Genomic DNA, 27187 nt, shown 5'->3' with positions numbered 1-27187 from the left:
AAAGATATCTTTGCAACATCTCACCCACATGATGAATCTCTACATGACAATGCTGTCGCTGGAAAGGCTTGGACTTTAATCAGTTTAAGGACTGATTTGACAGAAACATTTGTCAAGTAATTTTAATAATCAGACTAGAGAGCCTACATTTCACCACAAATTCTAGAAGGCAACAGACACCAGACCACTATCATCAAGTGTGACTCCAAAATGGGACTGTGCTTGTTTTATCCAATCCAGCACCCTCCTCCTGAGAGTGGACAAAAGCAGATGTTCAAGAGAAACCACATGAAAGTGCCTTGAACAGTGGTTGGACCAGATGACTTTTGAGATTCCATCCAAACAAATCATTCCATTATTGTGTAAAAAGGCATGCAAGCAAACAATGGTGCTGCCATGAAATACCACTTACCTCCCAAACTTTATGGTGCTAGTTGACAGTAATCTTTATTTTGACCTCTTCACAACATGTGTTTTTGAAAAGTTATAAATAGTAAACAAGAAACTATCAACAGCCAGGCCCACACACTATTATACTCAAAATTTGTTTCTCAAAAACCAAAGGCACAGACTTCAGCAAGGCACAAACTTCAAGCACAAAATGGCTGCTTAACATTTATTTGCAGGAGGGCTACTTTGAAGCCTTTTAAAAGAGCTCTAAAGATGAAGAGTCAAGAAACTGCAGGAGGCACGAAACTGGAGACCTCTTCATCTATCTCTACAGAGAGCTGTTTTCTCCAAATTAGTAGCATGACATGATTTCAGCTACTGTCATTATGATGATCCTCCTTCTGATTTCCTACCTCTCCTGCTGTCTGTATCTTCGCCTGGTCTTAGTCAGCCACTCAACACCATTTAATAGGCACTAGAAATACAATTATAGCACTCTACACTGCACCCTAAAGCAAATTACTTCTTATAAGTGAAATTTATTTATAGAAAAAAGACCAAAAAGACCAAAAGACCAAATGAGTGCCAAAATAGGGAATAAGAATGAATACATACATATATACACACACAATGCCTAGAAGTTTGTCTGTTGATTACATAGCACAGCTGCTGCCTTGAATGGTAGGTCTCAACTCCTTTCTAATTAGACAGGTATATAAAAATGTTATACAACTAGCTGCAGAATAAATGCATTTACTGTTACTTAAAGCAGAAGCTGTTTTTGAGTGGAACCTCAAACCGTCCAAGTATCTGCAAAGCTCATAAAACACTTCCTCTGAGTCACTTTTATTTTATTCAGCTATCTGAATGCTTGCCATTTGACACAAATCAACTACAGCAGATAAATTCACAGTCAAAAATCTGGACACTGTCCTCAGCTCAAACCACAGCCAAACAGCATACAAAAATCACATTCTTTTACTTATTGTAGACTGAAATAACTGTGATAATTCAAGCCAAACTTTTTCAATTTGATGAATATTTAAACGTAAAATGTGACACAACCATCCAAGTCTCAACTAATTTCTCTACATTCAGTCACTAAAAAGTATCTGATTATAGAATGACTTCACTATTAAACAACAGCGGCTAAAAGGATCAAATTGTACAGACCAAGAACAGTATTTCAGAAACACAGCATGTTTCTCTTCTTAAGAATGTGGATTCAGTTTTTTAACCACTAGACAGTGTTAGTGTATTAAGTGGATTAGTAAGCACTGGGCATTATTGGATTAAGGTCTACCTGCATTGGAGCAGAAGTGGGTATTGCAAAATCACTGACAGAAGACATTGCCCTGCAGTGGTAATTGGTTTAGTTTTTTTGTTTCAGTTACTCAGAAAGAAATAGGAGACAATATATATCCTTGAAATAATAATTCAAATAAAAATTTTACTTACTCTAAGATCCTAATAGAATAAAAACTGAAAAATTCCGGCACAACTTTACAGAATAAGCAAATGTAAAATGCTATTTTTATTGATACAGTAACCTACGTACAGGAGAAGTTTTGACAGAGCAACTAAGAACATGCTCTTCAAGGTTTGACTTGGCTGGAGTTTCACTCAGGTTAACAAATGCGTCACAAATGCTGCCATGGGACATAGGTGGGCTGTGGGAGAAATGGCTTCTTTGTCCTGCTCAAACCAACCTCTGCACCAGTTCCCTCACAGGCTTCAGAGCACATGGAAACAAGGTGGCTGTGATTTTGTTTAAAGCTAGCTTTTTCAGCACTGGAAGATTCATACTAACAAGATTACCTCTGGCTTTTTCAGAGCTAGGAATGTCATGCACTGGACCTATACAAAGAGATTATATGATTTGTTTTCATAACTACCATTGCTGAGAGCACTGAAGAATGGTTAGTCATAAAACAGTGCAAACATCAAAGTTTTTGGCCAGAAGTCTGAAGATACAAGGTTAGAATCTGGTGATCAAAATGTACAGAAGGGACATCCCCTTAAAAATAATTACAGTAAACTTGAACTTTACTTTATGCTGCCAACCTATCAAGCAAAGCACCACCACACTTCATCCAAGAGCCAAGAAAACTCATCTTCAGGTCCTTAAAAATCTCCTTGTGTTATTCTTGTTTTTCAGTCCTACATGAAGAGAGGGTATTTTTACTGCAGGGTATTACATTAATTGCTCAAAGGCTTCTTTGACAGACTGTGCTAACGTCATGTAAGGCATTTTCTTGGACGACAAAAAGAAAACAAACCAAATAATCTTCATCAATGTCAGATGAAAATAGCTAATAAGGAAAACAGCAGAGCAAAAAATAACCGGAAACTGACAATAAACTGTCTCCATCCATCAAACCAAGAAAGAACAGATGGTAAAAAGAGAATTGCTGACTTTTGAGACAAAGAAGTTGCCTCTCAGAAAACCTACAGCTCCCTTTAAACTCCACAGCGTGGGACAGAAACTTTAACAATATCTTGTCATCAGAAAAATCATGTAGATGTGAAGGCAAATTAATGGATCACAGTTTAACACAGAGAGAAAGTAAATGTTTTACAGATTTACAGCATAGGGTCCAAGGAGACAGTTACAGATGAAATAACAACCAGCTCTTTACCAGATTATTACATCCCAGGTGAACCGCTCATATTTTTCATGAGCCAAACTTGGAATATTCCTGAGATTTCTCCCTATCATACTTGTGAATTCAACACATAATATTTCTGTTTTGAAAGACAGATGACACAGGTAATGTGCATGAAGGCAAGAACAACCGATGGAAGTGTGCAGTGAATGCCCTTTGTTACTCCATGCCATTTGATCTGATCAAGCATCAGCAACTGCTTATCTGATAATTATATACTTCAGCAGTGGTTTGCTTCACAGTTGTTCATTTTAACACAGTGCTCATGATCCTGTACTAAAAAGTGCTCCACAATCATTCAACAACTTCTTTCCACTTCAGACCACTGAATTACTATTTTTTCCCTATCTGAGCAACAGAAAATGGACCTGAAATTCTGGATTTGCCCTTAAACTCAAAATTCAACATATGATGACCTCAGACTGTTATTTTAAAAGGCACTGCTGCTTGCAGTTTGAGACGTCACCTGGGAATGCTCCAGATTCTTTTCAAAAACACAAGCTGTCACCTTACACAGAAAGCAACACCACTTCAAAAATTCCAAGCAGTAAAACAGCACAGCCAGATGCTGTTAGAACTGACACTTGATGTTTTTATCCAGCCCACATTTATCTGTGTCCTTCTATTGCATTGCTTCTCACTCCACAGAAGGCTGAGTTTAATCCTTTCAAATCACAGACCATTTTTGCCCTTCTGAGGAAGATTCTGCCCCATGAAACACATTTGTTTGGCCTTCAAAGGAGAAGCTTCATGAGAAGAACCAGAACGATGCACTTTGCATAACTCTGACAGACACGTGGGTCCAGTCTGAAGATATCAGCACAATTCTGGCTTACAGTTCCATCTATGACCAAAACCAAAGTTTCACTGATAAAAAGCCAGAAATGACTGTGAAATTAGGAAACTGGGACCCTCAAAAAAACCCTTCAATTTTAACAGAGGGAAGGAACTATACCAAATGGCATTACAAACTTAACGTAGCTTAAATCAACACTGAGAGAAAATTAGCACTATTCCAAGACAGAGTGTAAATGTTCCCAAATTTGTGCTCTCGGTAAACTACCTACAGAGAAAAATCAGGATGAAAGTAAAGGATGACAAGAACTCAAACAGAAAAAGGTAATTTGATTAAACAGTCAGCTTCAGTAGCCTTTCTCCCCCCTCCAGACACTGATAAATGCAAACAGTCTGCTTAAAGTATTGCATTATGGTAAAAATTACTAGAAAATATCATCAGATACACCATAAGAAGTGAGAAAAAAAATAGAAGAATCTCATTCTCTTTAATAAGAGAAATTCAAGACAAGAATATGGTATAAACTATAATTTATCAGTAAATGTGCTCAGAACCTCAATAGAAAAATATCCAAATGAAACAGTTGCATATAACAGCCATACTACATAAAGAAAAAAACTGAAAAAGGAAGAAAAACTGTTTCAAATGGATCAACAGGGAAGATCTGAACTGACTGTTGCAAAATCAGCCAGAGGGAAAACAATCACATTGAATCACATTTAATGGGTCACATAGGCTTTACTACAACTGGATATTCAGACCACAAATACTCCATCCAAGAATATCACTTTGTTTACAAAATGAACCTCTTCCTTGAAAAAGTTGTCAGCATTGCCTGATACAGCAGACAAGACTAACATTTTCAGCCAAGAAGAAATGAGAATGAGAAGCAGTTTTAAATTCATACTGCATATTTATCTGTACAAAAAACTGGCTCCTACTTTGAATCTCACTCTGGGCTTGTAGCAATGATGGCTTCAAAAACCAGTGCTGCAGTATAGTGTCACCTGATCATCCTGGGCTAAGGGACTGCAAACAGTATTAATGTGACTTCTAACAGGTCACTGCTTACAAGATTTGCAACATTTAGTTCACACCCTGCTCACACATGTGACAGCTCAGGACAATCTGTGGAGTAGCATCAAACCAAGTGTTGGCCACCTGATAATCAATTTAAGAAATAAAACATTCCATTCGTTTGGTACCTTCTCTAAGATGTGTTCAAGTTCACACATTGCTAATTATCCTTATTCTAATATCAAAATGCCAGATACATTCATTGCAGCTAAATTGTGATCTACAGACCTGTCGCCAACAGCAACAAGGACCAGGTTCAAATGCTGATCTCACAATAATGAACAAGCTTACTACAAAAAACTAAATATCAGCAGAGTAACTGTGGGTTTGTGCGCATGTGCACACATAGCTGGATGTGTAAAATCAGCAAGCACATTTTTATTTAGAAATAAAACAAGGTAGGAGAAGAAAATAAAAACTGAAAAAAATATTTATGCAGTTAGGAATACAGCAAAGAAGGCCTGAAGACAGCTAGTTTTGTGACAGGATTGATGCAGAGAACCACCAAAAAAATTCACAGAGCTTCAAAAGTGAAAATGACACCTACACAATGCAGAGCACCATCTCTCATTAGATGTTTTCTGTGAAATTTCCTGAATTCATCTATTAGAGATCCAGTAAAATAATTCACAGCATTTGTTATGAGACTGACAAAAAACCAATTCATGGAATAGAAAAAAAATTGTTTGCAACAGAATCATCTCTTTTTTTTTTTTTTTTAATAAAAGCCATTTAGATTACAGGCAGATTTTTGCCAAATTATGGGTTCACATCCAGACACTTTGAAATATAGGCCTCTTCCAATAAAAAAATTTGCCAGTAAACAAAGAATTTTAATAGATAAATTAAGATCTGACCAAAATACTGCCACATGAGAAATTTACAATCACCAGTGCTTTATAAAAACATTTTCCTTGTTCTTCCAAGTAATATTTTAATATACAAATACTTGGTACTTAATGTTAGTTGTCAGAACTTGAGTCATGTAACAGCAAGCATCCAATAAAAAGTACCTTACTGTAGTTGGCTTTCATATAATCTACTCAAGAAGCTTTGCATCCAAACACTTAATAAGAAAACAAAAATCCAAAGGCTCTTTAGAAGTTATCCAGTAAGCACTACAATTCCAATTAATGTTGTAATTGCAAACAATTAAAAAATGAGAATTGAAGACCAATCCTATTAAATGCCAACTTTAGTTCAGTTCATTAGACCCTTTAAGCTACTGCACAGAGAGGAAAATGTTTAAAATGAGCTTAACAAAAATTAGGATTTTTTTTTCCTATTGAGCAATTAAAAGCCACTATGCTACAAGCAATCTGTGAAAGTATTTGAAACTATTTGATAAGCTCAAATAGGTTGATTAGCTGAATTTCCCTGGCAATAAGTTTCAACAACAACCCACTGTAAAAAGTTCCTCTTTTCCATCAGGTTATACACTTGTGCAGGTTTCTTTTCCCAGCCATAGAAAAAAGAAACAGCAAAACACTCCAAAATAGGTGAAAGCAGCAAGTATGTTGCCAGCTGTAGTTCACAAAAGAAAGAGGGGTAAAAAAAAGAAAAAATCCATCCATAAAGGAAAAAAAGTATGAGAGAAGATTTTCTAACTCAAGCCAAGTACTCACATGAATGTACTTCCAGCTCCCACTTGAAAGTAACTCACTGGAAAATCATACGGGCCAGTAAACTCACTGTTAAGTTGCTGATCTTTCACATCTTGGAGAGACACTTATTTCTTCATTAAGGATGTTCAGAATTCATTTATTCTGCCCTCTCAAAAAATTATTCCTTTCCACAAAAAGAAGTAATAGGCAACTGATGAGGCACTTTCCAAAACAGAGATTACTCCAGAGGAGCATGTCATCTGTGGGCATACACTGGCTCCACTGTGAGTTCCACCAATTTCTTTGGGTTTTACCTCTGCCAATTCTCCTATGTTCAACCTATTTTGCTTTGGCAGCCCCATCAGGTACATGTTAACATATCCAGCCATCAACCTGTATACTTTGTAGGCATCATCAGTGGAATACAATAAATTACTTCTTTAAAGAATTCAGTAACCTTAAAAACAACCTCTTCTATATGTATACTTCAGGGAAACCTCATAATCCTATCACTAGAATCCCTGCAACTTTATTTTATTTATTAGCTAGTTTTCTAAAGGATCTATTTGGGTTATAGCACAACACTTGAACACAGCCTCCAACATCTCATTATAGAGATGCCTACCCCAGCCCTAGCCCACTGGCACAGCTGCACCATCCAGGCAGTCCCCATGCAAGCAGCCCAAAAGGGGCTGCAGCCAAGGATGCCCAATGGCACACAGGGCAGTCTTCAGAAGATGAGAGAACTAGAGGAATTCAGGTATTCTGAAGAAAGGAACTTATAGGGGAATGGAGGCAGGATACCTGCAAGCAATCTTGCTAGTTCTTTTCCATCACATGCTGCTTCGTTGTAAAAACAAGAGGAACCTACTCCAGGCCTGCACTCCCCTGACTGGATGCACAAGGCTCTGCACACTCAGCAAGGGCAGAGCAGGATCCTCACCAGCCAGGTAATGAAGGTCACACCAAAGGCCAAACACCTGCTCAGATACTGTGGTAGAGACACGACTGAAACCCTAACTAGGAGCATTTCAAATCACAGTAGATCAACAAGAACTGGCAACATCCCAAAACTCTTCCTACTTAGTTGTACTGCCCACACACAGGTTACTTTTCATTTAATTATTCTTTCTATCCTGTGATAAATGGTTTTGTTCTTGGCATTAAAATTGACAGCAAGTAAAGAATAAGTATCTGTGAGTAGCTGAATGTCTTAGTACTACTGGTTGGTTTGATAAATAAATTTCTTTAGAATTACCCCCTTCACTAGTTCCCTTTCTGATTAGAACATGACCCATCACCAGAAGACACAAGTATTAAATCAGTCCAAGCTTTCTCCAGTGAACAATAAAAGCATTTTAAAATCAGGGTGTGCTGCTTCTTTAATGTAACTTCAAGTCTTGCAAAATACAGTCCTTTTCTTTGCATCCATGCCAAAAACCCATGTTTAAACCAAACCCCTTGAGTGTGCATATAATTACAAATGAAGGACTCCAACAATATTGCACAGCATTTTCCTTCCAGCTGTAATCTACAGGTGATCAACAAGGCTAAAGGAACAATTTGGAAACAAAACAGGCAATTTACTATGGGAGAGGTTTCAAAACACCTTTCAAAGTCACAGCTACTAAACAGTTGCTCAAGAACTAGGAACCTCATAGAAAGGTCCTGTGGAAACCACTCAACTCTAAGTGTTCTGACTTTGGAAATCAGATGACTTTTAAAAAACCCCAAACTTGAAAGTCCATCTTCTAATGCGACTCATGAAGCCTGAACACTTTGAAATACACAGCTCTAGGAAAAGTCACCACAAATACATATTCCTAAGTACATAAGGTCTACAGGAGAAATGAATTTTTAAGAATCATGACTTTGTATCTACTTGAGTGTTGGTTCAAATCCCGTTTCCAGCGTCATTTCAATGCAACAACAAAAGAGGGATTTCCTGACTCAGAGTTTAGAAGGAAGACACGCTGAAAAATAACTATTTGTTCCACACCTCATATACACTAAAGCAAAAACACACACCCACTACTTAAGCAAGTGTAATTATATTAACAAACAGACAGAACTACAATTCCACAATTAAGACTTTCTTTAATTGTGAGTTACTAACCACAGTGGTAGTGCTTCTGGAAGTTTTGTTTTCTTAAGCATCTGACTTAAACATGTACTTTCCTCCAAAAAACCCGTATAGTAGAGAAATACAGAGAATACTCTTTGGATTTCAGACAGACTAAATATTTATGTCGAGTTCTCAAGTGTTTCAACAAATGTCTTATACTTGGAAGAGATTACACAAGATTATGAAGGAAGCAGGCTACCAAGGCAAACTTGACATTTTTTCCACTGCTGAGCTTTAATGTTTCAGATGTAGAACCAGTTGCTTTAAACCACTACTTAAATGTCTTACTTTGAAAGAATCAAGAATGGAGCTCAGTTAAATGTATATTTCTGCTCACTTTATGTCACATCCTGAGAGAAGGCGCTTGTTCTGCAAAATTAACTTGTTGCAGAAGCAGCATGATGAAAACTACTGCTAAGCCTTTGAGAATATACTAATATGAAATTGTCTCATGAAGATGAAGGACAAATCAATGAAAACTGATTAATGAGGAAAACAAAGGGCTATCACAGTCTTAGCTTCTCAAGAAAAGTTTATAAACACTAACAAAAGAATCCAAACAATTTAGAGAAAAGAAACAGAGATAGAAATGTCAAAATGCTTATTGTGGCTAAATATTATAGAGTAACACCAGTTTCTATTAAGGTTTACTTTTCAATGATTCTTAAAACATTTGATATAGAAAAGGTATTTTGAAATCCTCTTTTTATACTTGTATGTGGGTAGTTCATAATCACTTCACCCATTAGTTATATTTAAAGTAAACACTATAACATCTAGAAATCAGCAACTGTACTTTTTAGAAAAGAGCTCACTAACATTACAAGCCTCAGATACATCAATCCTACTAAGTCCTGACTCAAAAGAGCAAGTTACAGACAGACAACTGCCCACATGGGTCCAAAGCAATGCCACCAACCAACTTAGCTCAGGAGGAGAAAACTTGCTCCAGAAACCATTCTCTAGGCTTTTCCACAACTTCTAGGCCTTATGCATGCCCATGTTTAAAAGCCCACTGTCTAACTTCCCTGGAACAAAGAAGAGCAGGAAGCCACCACACACTGCTATGGGCAGCTCCATCATTCCAGGGCAATGGCAATAACTGGGGAAATAGGCATTTTATGTACTCACATTCATGCTTTAGGCACAGGAAATGTTCTGCAAAATTAATCTACTTACCTGCAAAAATTCTTACTGGAAACAACAGATCTGTTTGATGCTGTACTTACTACTTACTCAGTCACAAAAATCTTACACTGTTAAACTGAAAACAGAATTGTTTCTACAGCAGTAGAAACACACACAATAGTATAACCGTACTGGCAAATTCCCCCCAAACACTGCTCTAGTCAATTTTCATACCACACATTCCAGAGACCAAAAAGTCAGATATAACCTATTACATTTAACTGCTAATTCCAGACTAGAGGTACAACAGGAAAACAGTTTCTATACAAATGCATTAGTGCAATATCAAACCTCACGGACACCTGAAAATAGCTGGACACAGATCCCAGATCCCAAATATGATTTGTTTTCTTTGTGGTATCTGTTTACCAACCACAAGCATATTTTTTCTCTTTTTGCCTCTCAGAACAAATGGGTAACACACTAACTACCTCCAAATAGAGCAGAGCCAGCAGACCAGTAGTTGTGCAATCTGTAGTAAAAGGTAGCCATGCACACACAACTCTTAGCAGTAGAAAGACCAAGAGAAAATTTTAGATAATCTCCAAGAGAAAATACATCCAGTACTCTTATTTTCCCCAGCATTGACCATACACAGATAAACACTACATTCTAACTTTTAAACTTTATCAAGTAGATTATAGATAACTCCATTTGCTATTACAGATTTGTATCATTATGTCAGCTAAAGACTTCAAACCACATTAGAGTGCACTACCTCACAGGATGAATACAGCAACAAGTAATTACAATCCTAACAATCTACTTGCAGATTACATTACAGTGTTTACCAGCACAAGTGATCAGTGATACATAAACTATTTCATCTTCATATTTAAAAACAAACACATTTTTTCAGGGCACACTATTACCAGGCACCTAACTTTGAAACAAAAATATTTCCCTAACCCACCCCTCCCCAAATGTCTCCAGAGTACTAAAAGATCATCCACCATTTTGTTTAAACACTCACTTTCAAGTATCAGATTTCTATACTTGGGGGTCAAAAGAAGAGAATTAGTAGCATTTTTAATTTAGGAAAATACTACCACCTCTCCTAGTAAGCTTCCAGACAGTGGCACAAATTTCCATGCAAACAAATGAAGTCTTAGTAATAAGCACAAAAATAGTAAAACTATTTAGTAAAACTATAAAAATGAGTCAACATCTCATTTTCAATCTAATTTCGGAACAATTTTTCTTCTTCCATCTTCTACAACTTTCCTAAATGTAATTGCTTTAAACTATACAACAGGGAAACAAGAGAATATTGAGGTAATTTTGCAGACTTTCTCCAGTTGTATCACATCCCTACATCTACCACTTATGAGGACAGTTTCATCCCTTCCTCCTTTTTATTATCTGTAGATAGCAGAAAGTCAAATTTTACTTTAGACTGAACAGTTTTGTACTAAATACGTACTTGGATACTAGACTGTAAAGGAACCTGTCATCAAGTTCCAAAAGAAGAAAGCAACCCTCAAGTTTTAAAATTCTAGCTCACTTTTGTAATCATAAGAAAAATAGATGTGACCTATACGATGAGTTTGCACCAATTTGCCCTTGATTTCTAACTGTCAGTAGTACTGTTATGCTACATGCATATAAAGCCTGCACAAGAAATCTATTGTGTTGATGACAAAACAAAGCACTACAAGCTAGCCAAATTACAAAAGATACAACTAGATAACAAAGTGACAGATGGCTATTATAAAACACTTTCTAAACTATTATTATTATTATTGCTGATTGGCAATTGGCTGATAGTATATAACTATTATTATTATTTTTGCTGATTGGCATGCCAAAACAAGGTCACATATCCAGTAGCATCAGTTACATGTGAATGTACCCAACTTTACTAACAGTCTATTATCATAAAAGTACTCAAAAGAGCAAGAAAAAAGAAAGAAATTAGATTCCTTAGCAGGAAAGATGACAAATTTGGGTCATCACTGAAGCCTAAATGAACTGCTCTGAATGGCATTATTTATTCAAACTAACAATAATTTCCCATTTACAGCAGTCCATAGGGAACAAACTGTTTACATTTGGTTTTCTCTGCAACCATACAAACTAGAAAGGTTTGTTTAAATTAAAGCTTGGATTTTGCAGCACAGTTTTGTGGCCACAGAAGGGCAGGACAGACAGGATCCTACTGCCTGGTTATATACAAGGATTGCCGTGTTGCACTCAACCACAGAAATTTCTTTTTTATTCAAATGACAATCAAATTCAAATTACTTCAGTCATACTTGGAAGTAGCATTTTAGACAAGATCCACACCAAACTGTTTTCCTAAGACCATATGAACTACATAGTTCTCATCATTTATTTGTCTCCTCATTAAATTGATCAGTCCAGCAGGGGAAGATCCACGTTTTCTCCTGAGATCATGCAAAACATACTTATATCATCATCACAGATTTTCAGAACTATGTCAAAATACTTCTAACTATCAACACTCAAAACAAAGAAGGAAACTTACCTACTACCATGAGTGTGAACTCAAATCCTCTCTTCACAGACTTTCGGTAAACTTGATTTGGAAGATTTGCAAACCCCACATATCCTTCAAGGTTCTTCTGTTGCTAAAGCAAGAGATATTTAGGAAAAGAAAAAGTTAAAAGGAAAGCAAGTAATTTCTTAATCAACTTGTATTCTTAGTTAATGAAATGTTCACTTCATTTTCACATTTGTAGAAAAGTGCTATCTACCCAACCTCTCAACAGCCCAAGCTGTCTACATCCAAGACAGTACAATGAACTGCAGCAAAAAAAAACAAAAAACAATTTTTTGTCTGGATGGTCAGAAAAACTGGCACAGAAACTCAGGTACACTAGGAGTATTTTGGGCAAACGCAATTGCCATATTATGCCTGCAGAGTGAGCATGTGCAAACAAATTAAAACATTATCAACTTTGTACCAATGCCCATTTGAGACACAGGCCAGCAGTATGAATGCACCCTTCCTATAATTCCAAGTCATGGTGGTACTGCCTCAACATGAAGGGAATCAACTTGAGACCTCTGCTTCTGTGTCATTCAACTGCAGGCCTTCGTGTTAAACCCAGACTTACACTAATGCAGCATGCCTTGCATAAACTCTCCATACAGGCAAAACTTCAGCTGCCTGGTACTCTGAAAAACTTACCCAAAATAGTGCTTACTGTAAAACAAGAGAAGAATTCTGGATGTTAGCCATTACTTCTTCTCACCACATTAATGAAAATGCTGGAGGTACTTAAAATGCCTCCTCCTCACTGTACTAGACCCAGCAATATTTCAAAGCTCAACTGTGCTCAACTGCTCAAAGCTCAACTGCTACCTTTACACCGCTCTTCCAGCACAATCCTACAACTGTTTGTTTATTAACGCAGCAGCTCTGAGGATTGTCTTATGAGTCTGGGCAACTTAGATATTTTACAAAGATTCTGAAAACACTTTCTTGAGACAATTGTCTACTAAAAGCAACACAAGGCACTGCTTGTCATGGAGCAGTGATTTCAGCTTTTAGGCGTTATGTCCATGCAAAGTTGAGAGGATGTCATGTGATGGTGGTACTGCCTCAGGTTCAGAGTTTGAGAGCTGTACATACCCACACAGCTGAAGTGCTGTCTACAAGTTCAAATTCCACTGCCTAAAATTATCTTTATGAGAACAGAGGAATTCTAAAAAATAATTTGTAAAAAAATTTTCTCCTGCAGGCACTCTTGGCTCAGAACTTCTCTGTATGGGATACAGTTTGGTTAATTCAAGTTTGGTATGTGGTTGAGTCATTTATTTTGAAATTCTTTCTTTCTAAAACTGACAGAATAAGTTCAAAGCATTAATAAACTCAATTTTTAAATTAAAAATATTTCTTTAATTAAAGCAAGGATATAAAACCACTATCACCTTTAAAGTATTGAATGCAAGAACTAACCTCTTGGCAATCCAACAGCACTAGTCTATAAATGGACTCGGTGTTTTAAGTCAGCCAACTGATTTCTCCATTTGGCAAACAAACTATTAATAATCTCAAACAAAACTACACCATTGCAAAGACTAAGTTAGAGGCTCCAGTTTAAATACTCATAACGCAACAAATGTTATTGCTTCCCTAAATGTAGGAATCATTGTGTTGTGTCATCAAGGAACTTCTTTAAAGAAGCTTTTTGTTTCAATATAGCCTTTGGTGCAGATATAATCTCATCTGAAAGGTTTTAAAGTATTTTAAAAATCAGCCAGGAATTTAAAATCCAAATATTTGTTTTAATTTTCCAATCTATTACTGCATGTAAGGAATGGAATTTATCACAATCCGAAACCCTGAGCTGGAGCCAGTGCTTTAGATATTACATGACATGCAGGTCAGTGCTGTTAAAGATATTAAAGACTCCTAAACAGTGCAGGTCCTTAATAACCATTAAGGATGTGAACTCCTATTCATCCTACCAGATATGAAATATCTAATCACAGTCAGGCACTCCTAATAGTTCTACTTGTCAGCCACCTGCATTTTTTAGTATCTACATACCTTTTAATGTGTGTCATGTTTACCAGAAACACCTCACTGCCTCATTAGCTAATTCTTTTGCTTAAAAGAATGGGTTTCCATATAATTCTGGTCTTGAACTAAAGTTATTTCTCTTCCCCTTTATAAAGAGCTCCACACTTCACATAGTTTTACCCCTCTGAACTTCTAGATCACTGAGTATGAAATGCTAAAAACGAATAGATGGCAAATTTTGGGTTGTTTGCTTTATTAAGTTGGTCTACATTAATTACACCCAAAATTTTATATAACAAAATAAAAATGGTAATAACCAGAAAGATGAAGATGTATCAAATGTTACATTGGGCATTAATGCTGTGTTTAATGTGAGCATTTGTCCTCAGTAGGAAAAAGCCTTTTAAAAAATTGCAGCTGGATGCCAGATTTAGATTTCTGGTACACCAATTAAAACTGAAGATTTCAACATACTGGTTTTTAAATGGTTGCCTTTGTTCATAATTTGCCACTTCTAAAGAGACCAAAACAAATTAGGAATTGAGTGTCCTTAATTCCTGCAACAGCTTTTAAAGGAACTTAGTACTTTTTTTGGTAAAAGAGTTGACTTCCACTGTCTTGAACACGGTGCCAAATTGAGATCTCACATTTCTAATACTTACAGTACCTTCCCCTTAATTTTTACCCCTTCTTGATTTTCAACCAGCTGTTATCTAAGCTCAATTTTAGTTCATCTGCTAAAAACCTCATGCTGCCTCTATTCCTACATTAGCTGTAAAACATCTGCATCAAGGTAATACTTACAGCTACTTTGTAAACAACACGTTTCCATCATTTTCACAGTTGAAGATATCAGGAGAATACATCCAGAAGTAGTCCAGCAAAATTATGAATTTGAACCATTGCAGCAATGAGTCCATGCAGGTGCAGCCACAATCCAGAGAGAAGATTAGGGGCAGTGTGAGAAAGAAAAGAAAAGAAGAAAACGTTACTTACATTTGATCAAAGTAACTCTCAGTATTTTCCATCTAGTATGCTTAGGATGCAGCATTTTAAGCAGAATCACAGAACGGTTTGGGATGGAAGGGGTATGGAGGAACATCTACTTCTAAACCCCCTGTCATGGGCATGGACACCTTCCACTAGGTCAGTCTGCTCTAAGCCCCATCAAACCTGACTTTGAACACTTCCAGGGATGGTGCATCCACAACTTCTCTGGACAATCAGTTCCAGTGCCTCACCACCCTCACAATAAACAATTTCTTCCCAACAGCTAATCTGAACCTATTCTCTGTCAGCTGAAGGCCATTTCCCCTTGTCCTCTCCTGTTAAAAATCCCCCGTAACATTTCTTGCAGGCCTCCTTAATTGCATTTGTTAGTAACCTTAATTTAATTTGGATTATACTGAAGACAACCTAATTTCATGCTAATATACTACACAAACTCCAGCCATTTAATGATCAATACAGGCAGCTTAAACAATAGCTGTTTTTACTTCAGGTATTCAACACATTTTTGATTGCCTTATGCTATCTGAACCTGTAATGGGTTCAGGCATGCTTCTTCTTCTGAGGTGTTCACTGGAATATGCAATCTCATTTCACCACACTACTGCACACAGCATCTTTATTTTAGTCTGGAAAAAGTACAAAGACCAAAGCCATCATCCTCACAAATGTCTCCCAGGATTCTGTGTTTCTAAGTCACTTTACACATTCAGTGAACAGTGTCAATTCACTTCATTTGCAACACTGAGCATTAGAGCACTGCTGCAACCTTGGGCACAAGTGTCATGGTTCAACAGCCAGAAAATAAAGAACAAAGCAGGGAACACAAGCTAAGTGTCTGTTCAACAACATCTAACTCTGTGTGTGACAAGAGGTCTACAACAGTTCTCCAACACAACACTTAAAATACCTTAACTAAAAGCTGTATGACATAAAGATCCTGTTTGTCACTAAACATCTTCCCAGGCTTGAGTATTTCAATACATAGATACTAAAAAAGTAAGTAAAAAACCCCATCTTAATAGCAAATTCTAGGCCAGCAGTTAAGATGCTTCTGCATCTTAATACCTAATTTTTAATCAATCCCATAGTTCCAGAGTCTGAATTTATTTTTAGAAACTCTACACTGTGATGGGAACTGCACTTCAAAGGGGCACTGAAGTCTCCTTCTGCTTGTCTATGTAATGCAATATAAGCTTTCTGTTTCTACAGCCCCCTTCATGGTCTGTCAGCATCCAGAGCCATACCAGCTCAGCACATTGGGTACACTGCTGCTGTACTCTTCTGAAAGGACAAAAAAGCAAGGCACTGCTGATCAATGCCAGTCCTTCTCTGTGCCTCGCAGAAAGGTGGCACAAGATGCTCTGGGAGGAAGCTCCCTTTGTTTTGGGAGGAAGACAGATGCATATGCAGCAGAACTGGAGCTGTACAGCCTGGAACATAAGTGATACTGCAGATTCCACAGCAGCCCCAGTACTCCAAGATTTTACTATCAATCACCCTAAGTAATACATTACTATCAGGTATCATGTAGCACATCACTGCTTTCAACTGTGAAAGAAGGGTGACATCATCAAGCACCAGTTCACTGAGTGCACACAGGGGCCTCCTTCCCTGGACAAAAGCAGTACTATTTGAAATCCTATCATCCAGCAAGAACAGCCACATGGGTTACACCAAAGTTCTGCCTTCACTAGCGGTCAGAAACATACATCTAAGGTAGCACACACAGCAGAATAAACAAAGCAGTGTTTCTCTTAACACCTCCACAATCACCAAAGATCCACCTCGCAAGCATTTAGGATGGGCTATTTCTTCACTTAAACAGCATTCGACCAATTTCTCTTCCATGCACACTCTTCTTATATATAACAGCATCCACAAAAGTCTCTGTAGCAAGGACTGCCCCTGTACATTGTTAAAAGGATGAATATAATTTCAAAATTACCTCCTGTTAGCACAGTAGTATCTTCATTGGAAAACAGCCCTAATCATCTAACATACTGCACTCAAAAGAAGCCATTTCATATCTCTGATTGCTCCTGCTGCTCTTACATAACTCTGCTCTAGCTCTGTACTCTTCTGAGGAAGCCAGGGCAAGAGCTACACACAGTGTCCAAGAGGCAAACACAGATCCAATGTCTGATCATGTGCTATCTCTTACTCTCATCCTTTTATCAATTCCCAACAGGTAACGTATTTGAATCCTTCCAAGCACTGAGCTGATGACACTGTGAACTGTACACAAGACCTCACTGCTGAGCTCTAAAACATGTTCACAGCTTGTCACTGAGCATACAGCAAAGCAGTCCACATGTATCACTTTACAATCATCCATGATGCATTCCAGCTATAATTGTATATCAAGTATTCTAATATTTTCATCTTCTTGTAGTTGTCAGCAATCTCCAATCTAACTCAGCACAAATGAAGGCAAGCAATACAATTATAAACTTGGCCTCAGATGACTTTCAGTGCATCTACTCTGTGTACTCAATGTTGCTTTAATGTACGTCTCCCTCAAGCAAAATGTCACAGCCCACATAAACCAGCTGCAGAGCTGGTGGTGTTTTTGGATCCATCATCTGAATCAATGAATTAATAGCCAGCAGCAAACTGCTCTAACTATGCAAATGAGTGAAAAGAGAAACAAAGCATCAGTGGCTTCACAAGCAGTTCTAAAGAAGATCACTGATAATAAAAAAAAAATAATTTCTCTTTAAATAAGTCTGTCATCTTCATTATTGCCCAGACACTGTAATTTACCTTTCTCCTTTATTCTGGAATGACTGTGTTCAGGAATGATAAATTTAAAGTCATTCTTCTCATATTACCATCTGGACCAAAAGATGAGAGCCTCTGGCCTAAGGTCCAGTGCCTGATAAAAGAGCACACCTTATCTCTCTGACAAAAAGGAGATAGAAGTCCAAGGTGAGCTAAAGCCATTTTTTACCTCTGTTGTGCAACCTGAGAGTTCAGCTCACACTCAACACGGGTAAGTGCAGCTTCTATGCACTGGTAGCAACTAACAGCCTGTAATAGGATGTTATGAAAACTCTTTGAGGATTTATGACATAGCCAAACTTGCAGCAAATATTAATGAAGACAGCTGGACAGAAAATAGAAGACCAAACAGAAAAGCAGTGTGACATCAAGGAGTCACTGTCCTTTCTAATCAAAGTTGGCTTTAGCGCTTCTCAATCAAACTCACTCTAAGAAATACTTATTTTTCCTCTAGTCACCTCCTAGGAAACACTGCTTTTAAAAGTACCCAGGAATATCACAGAAAACCCAAAAATTGTTGAAATCTGACCATAACACAAAGTGATATTAGAAAGGGCAGATACCCTCTGCATTTGGCATATGACAGCAATGTTTGTTGTCATCAACAATGAAAAGAAAAGCTGATCATCCTTCATGCATTTCACACAGCTGGAAGCAGGAGCATCCTCTGAACACATATTTTTTCTACAATTTACATTTGCTATGGTGTCAGTTTATTTTGGTAAGGTAACCAGATGTAGGGCAAGTTTTCTTTATATACAATTTACTTTATTTACTGTTATATACAATTTACTCAGTTCTGCTAAAACATAAGAATCTGCACCTGCTCTAACAATGATTTGAAGAATTAAAATAGTATTTTTAGAACTTTTAGGTGAATTTCTGCAAACCCTTTAGCCACAGTATTTCTATGCAATATCCTACCACTGTGCTGTGAGTATGACCAGTTTGACAGTTTCTGGTTCTATGCATAATAACTGGTCTATAAGCATTGTTTACTCCTATTTCCTCCACTAGCCCTGACATGGTAACTTTTAATTTTCTTCTTTCTAACACTGCTAGTTATTTGAAGTCTCCACATCAATCCAGAGAAGCCTCCAAAACTCGCAGGAAGGCCTTACCAACACCTCCAAAACCCCTTCAAATTTTCTACAGTTTATCTAACGTTGCATTTTTTCAACTTGTCAATATAGAGGCAATACATAAAACAAGTTAAGACATCTCCAAGATGTCCTCCCACATCTCAGAGACACAACTGCACATCTTGCAACTTAGAGATTTTGTTACTGCATTCTTAAAATAGAGGCTTCAGGTAGCTGTATTTAGTGTAATAATGCTTCTACAATCCACGGACACTCGTAAAGACAATATGTAGTACCTCAGCATTGACTTTTTTCTCTGCAGAAACCCTTAAAATAAACACAATCCATATTAAAAAAAACAACTAACAGAAAAAAATCCAAATAACAAAGGAACAAAGTGTGGAAATAATAATATATAAGGGAAACTCATCAGATCTATTTGCAAAGTTAAGCTTAGAATCTATGAATACATTTGTCCTTTCACTATTCAAATAAAGTAAAAATATTTGCTGGGTCAGTAACATCTGCTGTAATCTGCATGGCAGAAGTCTAGCACTGATGGAAAGGAAATGAGCACTTCTATTCCCTCAAAGAGACATCAGCTGCAGCCTTTCTTTGCAAGACAACAACTTGGTTTCCAAGTGTGAACTGAGGGTATGGCCTACATTAGAAAAAATAAATATTTCCATAAAGGACTGAAAAAAAGAAAATCCTTTCAATGCATAACCACAATTAAGAAATGAGGATCTCTTTAGGTCTCTAGTAGCAAGCTGAAGAAGTCAGTAAGTACTCATTTCAAGCACTGATCCACTGAATGCACTAATTCCACTGTTCCTCAAAATCACACTGGGCACAGTGAGTGAGCAGGTGAAGAATGAGCTTTAGGCTTCCCTCTTTTTTTCCCATATCAGACACCATCATCTGGCTAATTAAAAATAGTGCTGAAATACAGAGCAAAAGGACTCTGTACCAGAAAGAGCAGACAGCATAATCTGTCTGTAGAGCTACAGGCAGCACATCCAGGAGGAAAGCAGAAAACTCCAAAGAAAAACAAACAGGATGTTGTAGGCACACTACTAAAGCTCAAGTTCTCTAGTAAAAAAAAAAAAAAAAAAAAAAGAAAAAAAGACTTCAGAGCCAGTGCACAATAAATATGCACAGCAGCTACAGCCAACACAGCCAGTGCTGCACTTCTTTGAGCAGCCAAAGTGCAAGAAAGCTGACAACTACAGGAAAACTAAGCCAGTTAAGCAGTAACTAATTATAGTTATAGAAGGGGCAGAGAAACAGTAAAGCTGTCAAACTATAAAAGCAGGCCTGCATAACTAAAACATCCAGTATTAAAAAGTTCTACCCACAATAACTCCACAGAATAATTCAGGCCAGCCACACATGTTGACTTTTTTTTAAATAGTTCAACCTCCACTACAACTAGCTAGGCAATTAATTCCTTGAAAAATAAAGTAAACCTTTTTTGCATTTTAGATGAAATTTTTAAGTACAAAAATACTGTTTTAAAGCTGCTTGAGTGTGTATTTTCCCCTTTATTCTGGCTTTAAAATAGCCCCTTAGTCTGCCTGCAGAGAGCAGCACACAAACCACCATCACACAGCAACTTGCATCCAACTGAAATGACCGACTAGAAATCACATTTGACAGTGAGGTGACCGATTATCTTCCACTCTATAAAGTCAGGGTCGAAATGAAACGGCAGCTGGGGACCTCGTGTCAGGAACAGCACCAAGCCCACATCACTTGGTGCATCAATCACCACCATTCACCTCCCTAACTCTTCCTCAGTTTTGCTGTCCTCAAATGTTTTTTCCAACACAAACACTGAACCAAGGGCTGAAGGTAAAAGATACAAAAGAAAAAAAATTAAAAAACACCAAAAAACCAAACCCAAGTATGGAAGATCCCTGGATAAAAAGCCTCCAAGGGTAAAAAAAACCACTGAACACAAACAACTGCAACAAGAATGAAAACAAACTATCTGCTATTCAACTTCATCTTTAACATGTCTCATGTGTATTTAGCTTGTGGATATTTCCCAAAAGACATGTAAATATAAAAAATTTTAAAATAATTTTAAACTCCCCCAAAAAACCCTACCAGTCAATACCAAAATGGTGGCATCTTTCAGGCAGTTTTATCTCACACTTTCATCTCCTATGACACCAACTAAACTATGGTTTCGAAAAGAGCCATTTTTAAGGAAATGGATATTCTCCCCCAAGTAGGTCAGTGCCTCTACATGGAGTCCATTTCAAGTCTCCATTAGCACTGGAAACACAGAAGGAAAAAAGCACAGTAAGTGTTGAGAAACAAACTAACATGCCTTGCCACAATGTATCATTTAGTTCCTTTGTCATATCCTTTTTCAGTTCCTTCATGTTCACCCTAACACTGCATTTTCCTTCACAATTTGCATACAGATGGATCAGTTAACTAAAAGATTCAGCAGGGGATGATAAAAAAGTCCACAAAATTTATAAAAAAAAAAAAAATAACCCAAGAACAAACCCAAACCAACTGATTCCCACACCAAATCTCTGGGTGAAGCAGCAGCAACAGCACAGGTATCTCATATAAGCCCAAGCACAGAAATCAGATTCTCAGGAAGAGCAGATTGCTGCAATCCAGCTGGCAGTGTTTCAACCAAGGGACTCTGAAAAAGGCATTTGCAGGTGTGCACTTTGCACTTCCCTCTGTTCAATGCCTGGAATCCCCACAGAAGTGAACTCCCCAGCAGCACATCCCATCCTGCCTCCTCATCAAGCAGCTGTAAGGATGGCAGGACAAGAAATAGCATTATTACAGTTCCAGCCCAAAGGGTTACTATCAGATCTAGTAAAATTTCTTGAACATGTAGGTGCAGAAATGCTAATGAGAGGTGAATCATTCATGCAAAAATACTCAAGCACATTCAACATAGTCTAAATGGAGTGTGCTCCCCTTAAAGAGAGAAATTACACTATTCACCCTGATTCTTCTGTTAATGTGCACAATTCTCCTTTGAGAAGTAACCAGGGTGAAGGGCTTTTATCACACATTTCTGTACACTGGGTGCAAATCATTCCAATATGGAAGTCATCTGGTTTTCTGTATATTCATATTTTCCTACAGTAGTTTCTATGCTGGACTCCTTACCCTCTGCCATAGAGAAGCTTTCCAAAGTCCTGCTGGTCTCACCATGGCAGGTATTTTGAGCTAAAATTCTAAGGCACATGTCCCTGTTCCCCCTATAACAGCATATTTTAATGATACCAAAACACAGAATTTAGGCTTTTTAATTACAATTTCCATGATATGCTGAAATAATATTTTTTTTCAATTCTACTACAAGGTTCATCAAACCTTGAGAGGAGTCCATAGGGATATTGTAACATTACTAATACTTGGAGAATTTTCCCTTTTAAACTTTCCACACTGAGTTCTCTCTTTAGAATATAAAGAATTCTAATGAGACCAAGATGATTTAAAAAAGACTCAGGTGTTATTTCAAAGAATTATGCCAAGTCAAGTATTAAAAACCACTTCATGTGTTAAATTTAGATGTTATGAAACACAGCTGGCTGGCTGCATTGTTTTTAATTATCTTTATTTTTAAGCTACAGAGATACCACAGAAAGATAGCTCCCATTATAATTACTGTGTGAGGAAGATAGTAAGTAAAAGTTAAGATTATTTCCCTGTGAGTTGCAATGGCAACTGATACAAAGAATGGTCCATATCTACAGTAAAATTTACCATCCACGTTTAATAAGACTATTACAATATATAGTTGATAACACTACCATTCATCTGTAAAATAGTTTGGGATTTTGCAATCCTAAAGATTTATTTCATTTATTCTACATCAAAGATTTAATTTTTAACTTGGTGTTTTCTGCTCATGTTTTTCAAAGAGGAAGGCAGCACATCAGAGAGCAACCAAATCACCAGCAGTCAAACTGCTTTGGATGACAGAACTAAAGAGGAGTGAGGAGTGAAGCCGCAGCTGGATTGCAAACCATCCCAGTGATTAACAGCACCAAAGCTGTTGATTTCTCAACTTCCCAAATCCTTTTGGTTTTGGCTTTAGGCAGGAAGCTGGCTGTGAAGAGCATGGTGTACATGGTCCAACACGTACACCAGCTGAGCAGCTACCCTGCATGATTAGCCCTGCCAAATTTTCAAGTGGGAGTTAAATCCTCTCCACACCTTGCTGCCACAGCAAAGTACTCAGCAGGCAAGGTGCACAGCCAGAAACACAACTCAAAGTACAGGAAACCCAGGATCTTTCCTGATGCCCACAGCCACGAAGAACTGAACATAACAAAAAACAGTCACGTTTACCTAGGGGGACACTGGATGCCTTGCAGGCTGATCACAAGGCCAGGGGCAAGTGAAAATCATTCAGCAACCAGGTTAGAGGCCATCCATTAATACTCCTTTGCAGAAGCTGTGTCTTAATCACTATCAAAGTCTTCTTCAAATTAACTCTTGCATGTGTTTGGACAAACAACACATCAGTGACCCTTCATTGCTAGTGTATATTGCACATAATAGTGTATATTACATTTGACTGTCAGTATAGTACCAATATACTGACATTCACATAACTTAACTTGGGTCTGCACAAAATACTGAATATTAATATGATTTTGACCTCCCCAGCTGAAAATTTCAACTGTTCAAGAATTCTGAACAGAATAAACTTCAAAACACCTTTTACAGAGTCTCTGTTATTAAAGACATAAAAAGGAACACCACCACCCAGCTCAAAAATTAACTTGCCAAATTTGAAACTGATGGAAAGGAAAAACTCCCTGCTGAAATTCCCAGCCTTCCTTGCCAAATTTTTATGGGAGGGGGGCTCATTACCCTTACCTTCTCCTCCCTTCAAGCATCCAGTCTTCAGCATTGTTTTGAACTTGCAACATTTAGCCATTTTTTTCTTTAACTGATTGAAAAGGAGATTTTTTTTTTTATTCACAATCCTCAACTGTACAACAACCACATGTTATGGTTTTTGCCCCAGTCTCTTTAAGGTCTTGTTCCTCATTGTTTCAGTCTCTCAGATAGAAACCTGCAGGCTCTTTCCACTGCTGTGAGAACTTACCGGTTTGCAGATGCCCACAGAATTGCAAATAAGAGCACTGAAGGTCAATATTTGGCACAACTGAACAGTAGGAGGTGACTGCAAACTTCAGTACCATAATGCAGCAGTTTGCAGACCATTCTCCTCTAAGTTCTACCTCAGCTAAGGGTTACAAAAATAAAGAACACAGAAGGCAACAGGATGGCTTCCTTCCCTTTACCCATCATCAAGGGATTACTCAGACCTTGATTTCACACCATCTGGCAAAGCCTCCCAAGAAGAAACTAAGATAATCTTGAATCTCTTGGTTTGTTAATACACCTTTACTAACTACAATAAGGACATGTTTGCTCCCAGAAGCAAGGGATGGGGAGGAACAAGAGGATGTGTTTTTTTGCATCAGTCTACTTTGGAAATTTTCACTGTCCCAAATGTGAAAGCATTAAATTACATTTAATCCAGCATCTGGAACTTTACTACAGTGCATATTGGTAAGATCACACATTCAGAAAAGCCTCTGCTGTCAGAAAGCTTCCAGAGAATTACATTTCTCCAGCAACAGCTTTCAATGCTTCAAAACTGCTTTTTTTTCTTTTCTTTTTTTTTTCCTCTTTTTATAACAGGAAGTCAGCTAAAACTCTGATATCACCACAGTCAGGATCTGGTCATGACTACAAGACCCTCTGTACTGTGAGATTTCTGCAGCCATCATTAAAGAAGGCCTCCGTTTTGCAAATCACTCTAGAAAGTCCTAATGCCAATATAATATTACCATAAATGTCACAGGCAATGATTCAACAGCCTGCAATAAAAAGCCTCACCTCACCCATTCAGTGATCAAGGACTGAGCAACAGGAGCTGAAACCAAAGCCATTAAACTTTGCCCACTTGTGTTTATCCTAGGGTAAGTCACCAGCTCTCACCAAGGGGAGAGTATGACATTCTCAACCACCAGCACTAATTCCTCCAACAGGATACAGTCTTCCTCCTTCCCTATCTCACCCACTGACAGAGTGGAAATAAACAAGTTGAACAACAAGACCAACTACCACATATCTCTGCTGCCTTGGACTCAGTGTTTGGGTGGGAACAGCACATGGAGCTCTCTCCTCTCTTTGCAGCAGTGCGGGGTCACACCAGCCCAAAGCACACCAAACCAAGGCTGAATGTAGCTCTCTACTGCCCAAGTGGTCAGCTCAAGCTCCAGCTCTTGCCTCAACCCCACTTGCATTTCTTTTTCCATGCCAACACTTCTGTGATCACACAGTATAAAAGGTTCAGGGAGCTCAACTAATAGGAAGAAAAACCATTTTGAGGAAGAAAAACAGGCAGACCCTGTGAGCTGAGCTCCATGAACTGACTCACTATTGGGCTGAAGGGGCAGCAGGGTGGGCAGAGCAGCAGAGCTGCCTCCTTTCAAGCAGCTGGCCTAGATTCACCCAGGAACTGCTCCACCTATCAGTTCCGATAAGAGCACATCGAACAAGTGAGATTAGCTCACACACCCAGCTGAAAACTACTCTGCTGTAAGGTTAACTTTCCATTACATCAGCAAGCTCATCTAATCACACCACCATATGAACACACAAGTTTTCATACACTGTGCACAGGAAACACATACAATCAAGACAGGATTTTTCAACTGCAGTGCAGTTACACATCAGTCTAGGCTATAAAATCATATGGTAAGGCTCTTACAAAAGAACAAAAAGGAAAGCAGAGGACACTGCTGGGCACACTAGAATTTCCTGCACACTTTAACAGAATTACACATAAATGAAATTCAAACACTGCAACTGGCCAACACTAGAAAAGGTTTGATTTAAGCTTTGTGTTAACATTAAGTATTCTTGGCAATTTTGACCACCTCAATAGGTCAAGTTTCATTTTATTTAAAGTTCAGTATGAATTATTACATGAATGGTCTTTGAAATGTACAAGATATAAAGCCAGGCAATATTTAATGCATTATTCTTCTAAGAATCTACCTGCCCATAATTCAGTGACAATCACTGGTAGCAGTACCAACCTTCATGCCATCTTACATTTTTCTCAGCATCAACTCCAATGACCTGCAATGCTTTTTCAGACAAATGTCACTCCAGAAATTCTGCCATCAAGGACTTCAGCTGCCTTTCTGAAAGGTTTCTTTGTAATAACATCACTGTATGATTGGCTGATTTCTGCATATATTGAGACTGCTTTGATTAGAATTTGATAAACTACTACTTCATAGTTCATCATGCACCAACAACGCTGAAGAGCACAACTCATATACCTAGTTTGTATTTCTATTTTTCTGGTCATTCTCCTGTCATGCTTTACCCCACAGCACTAGAAAGAAGCCTCATATGGGGTATTTTCTACTTTAAGAGCACACTTCTAAAGACCACTGTCATCCTCTGATCTTTTTCATCACACAAAACAGCAGTTTAAATAATTTTTCTTTTCTTCAGGTCTCACAACTTTTGTAAGTATGATGCAATCTTCCCATTTAAAAAGCTCTGTTCTAAAAGTGTCAGACCAAAACTATGTTCTGTATCTTAATATTGATCCCTCTAGAGCTACAATAGGTCATGGGAGGAAGCAACTACCTAATGTTTTAATCAATCCTCCCCCTGGTTGTAAATCAATATTTTAAGTATTCAGATTAAAAAATAAGAAGCACACAACTATTAACAGTTTTAAGTAATAAGAGCTATAATATTAATAAGCAAAAAAAGAAAATAAAGGCAATTAAGAAAAGCTGTTATTTTCAATGTTGACCAAAAAAAATTTCTAAATCTTCTACGCCACTAAGAAATAATTCAGTTCTATTTTAGTTTAAGTGCTTCTGAACGTAACACCCAGAGTGATATTGGTCAGCAATACTGCTTCCAAAATTATTTTCAA

The 27187-nt window shown here is 37.7% G+C and overlaps 1 protein-coding gene across 3 annotated transcripts in view; it reads right to left on the bottom strand.

Annotated features, from left to right (window-relative positions):
- Positions 1 to 27187, bottom strand: part of SEPTIN7 (septin 7) — a 177908-nt gene that overhangs the window by 47737 nt on the left and 102984 nt on the right. Inside the window, exons 1-2 of one of the 3 annotated variants that reach the window (XM_014266259.3) lie at positions 15143 to 15184; positions 12335 to 12437 (exon numbers count right to left, since the gene is read on the bottom strand). In XM_014266259.3, coding sequence (XP_014121734.1) covers positions 12335 to 12344 — 10 coding nt within the window. In that variant the 5' untranslated portion in view covers positions 12345 to 12437; positions 15143 to 15184. Of the gene's footprint in view, positions 1 to 12334; positions 12438 to 15142; positions 15185 to 27187 lie in introns of those variants that run through there. The other 2 variants (XM_005485867.3, XM_074540424.1) reach the window with 2 other exon arrangements.

The sequence above is a fragment of the Zonotrichia albicollis genome, chromosome 1 (genome assembly GCF_047830755.1).
Source record: "Zonotrichia albicollis isolate bZonAlb1 chromosome 1, bZonAlb1.hap1, whole genome shotgun sequence".
NCBI classification, from domain to species: domain Eukaryota; kingdom Metazoa; phylum Chordata; class Aves; order Passeriformes; family Passerellidae; genus Zonotrichia; species Zonotrichia albicollis.
Note: the sequence above shows the minus strand (reverse complement) of the source record. Positions and strands in the feature narration are given on the sequence as shown.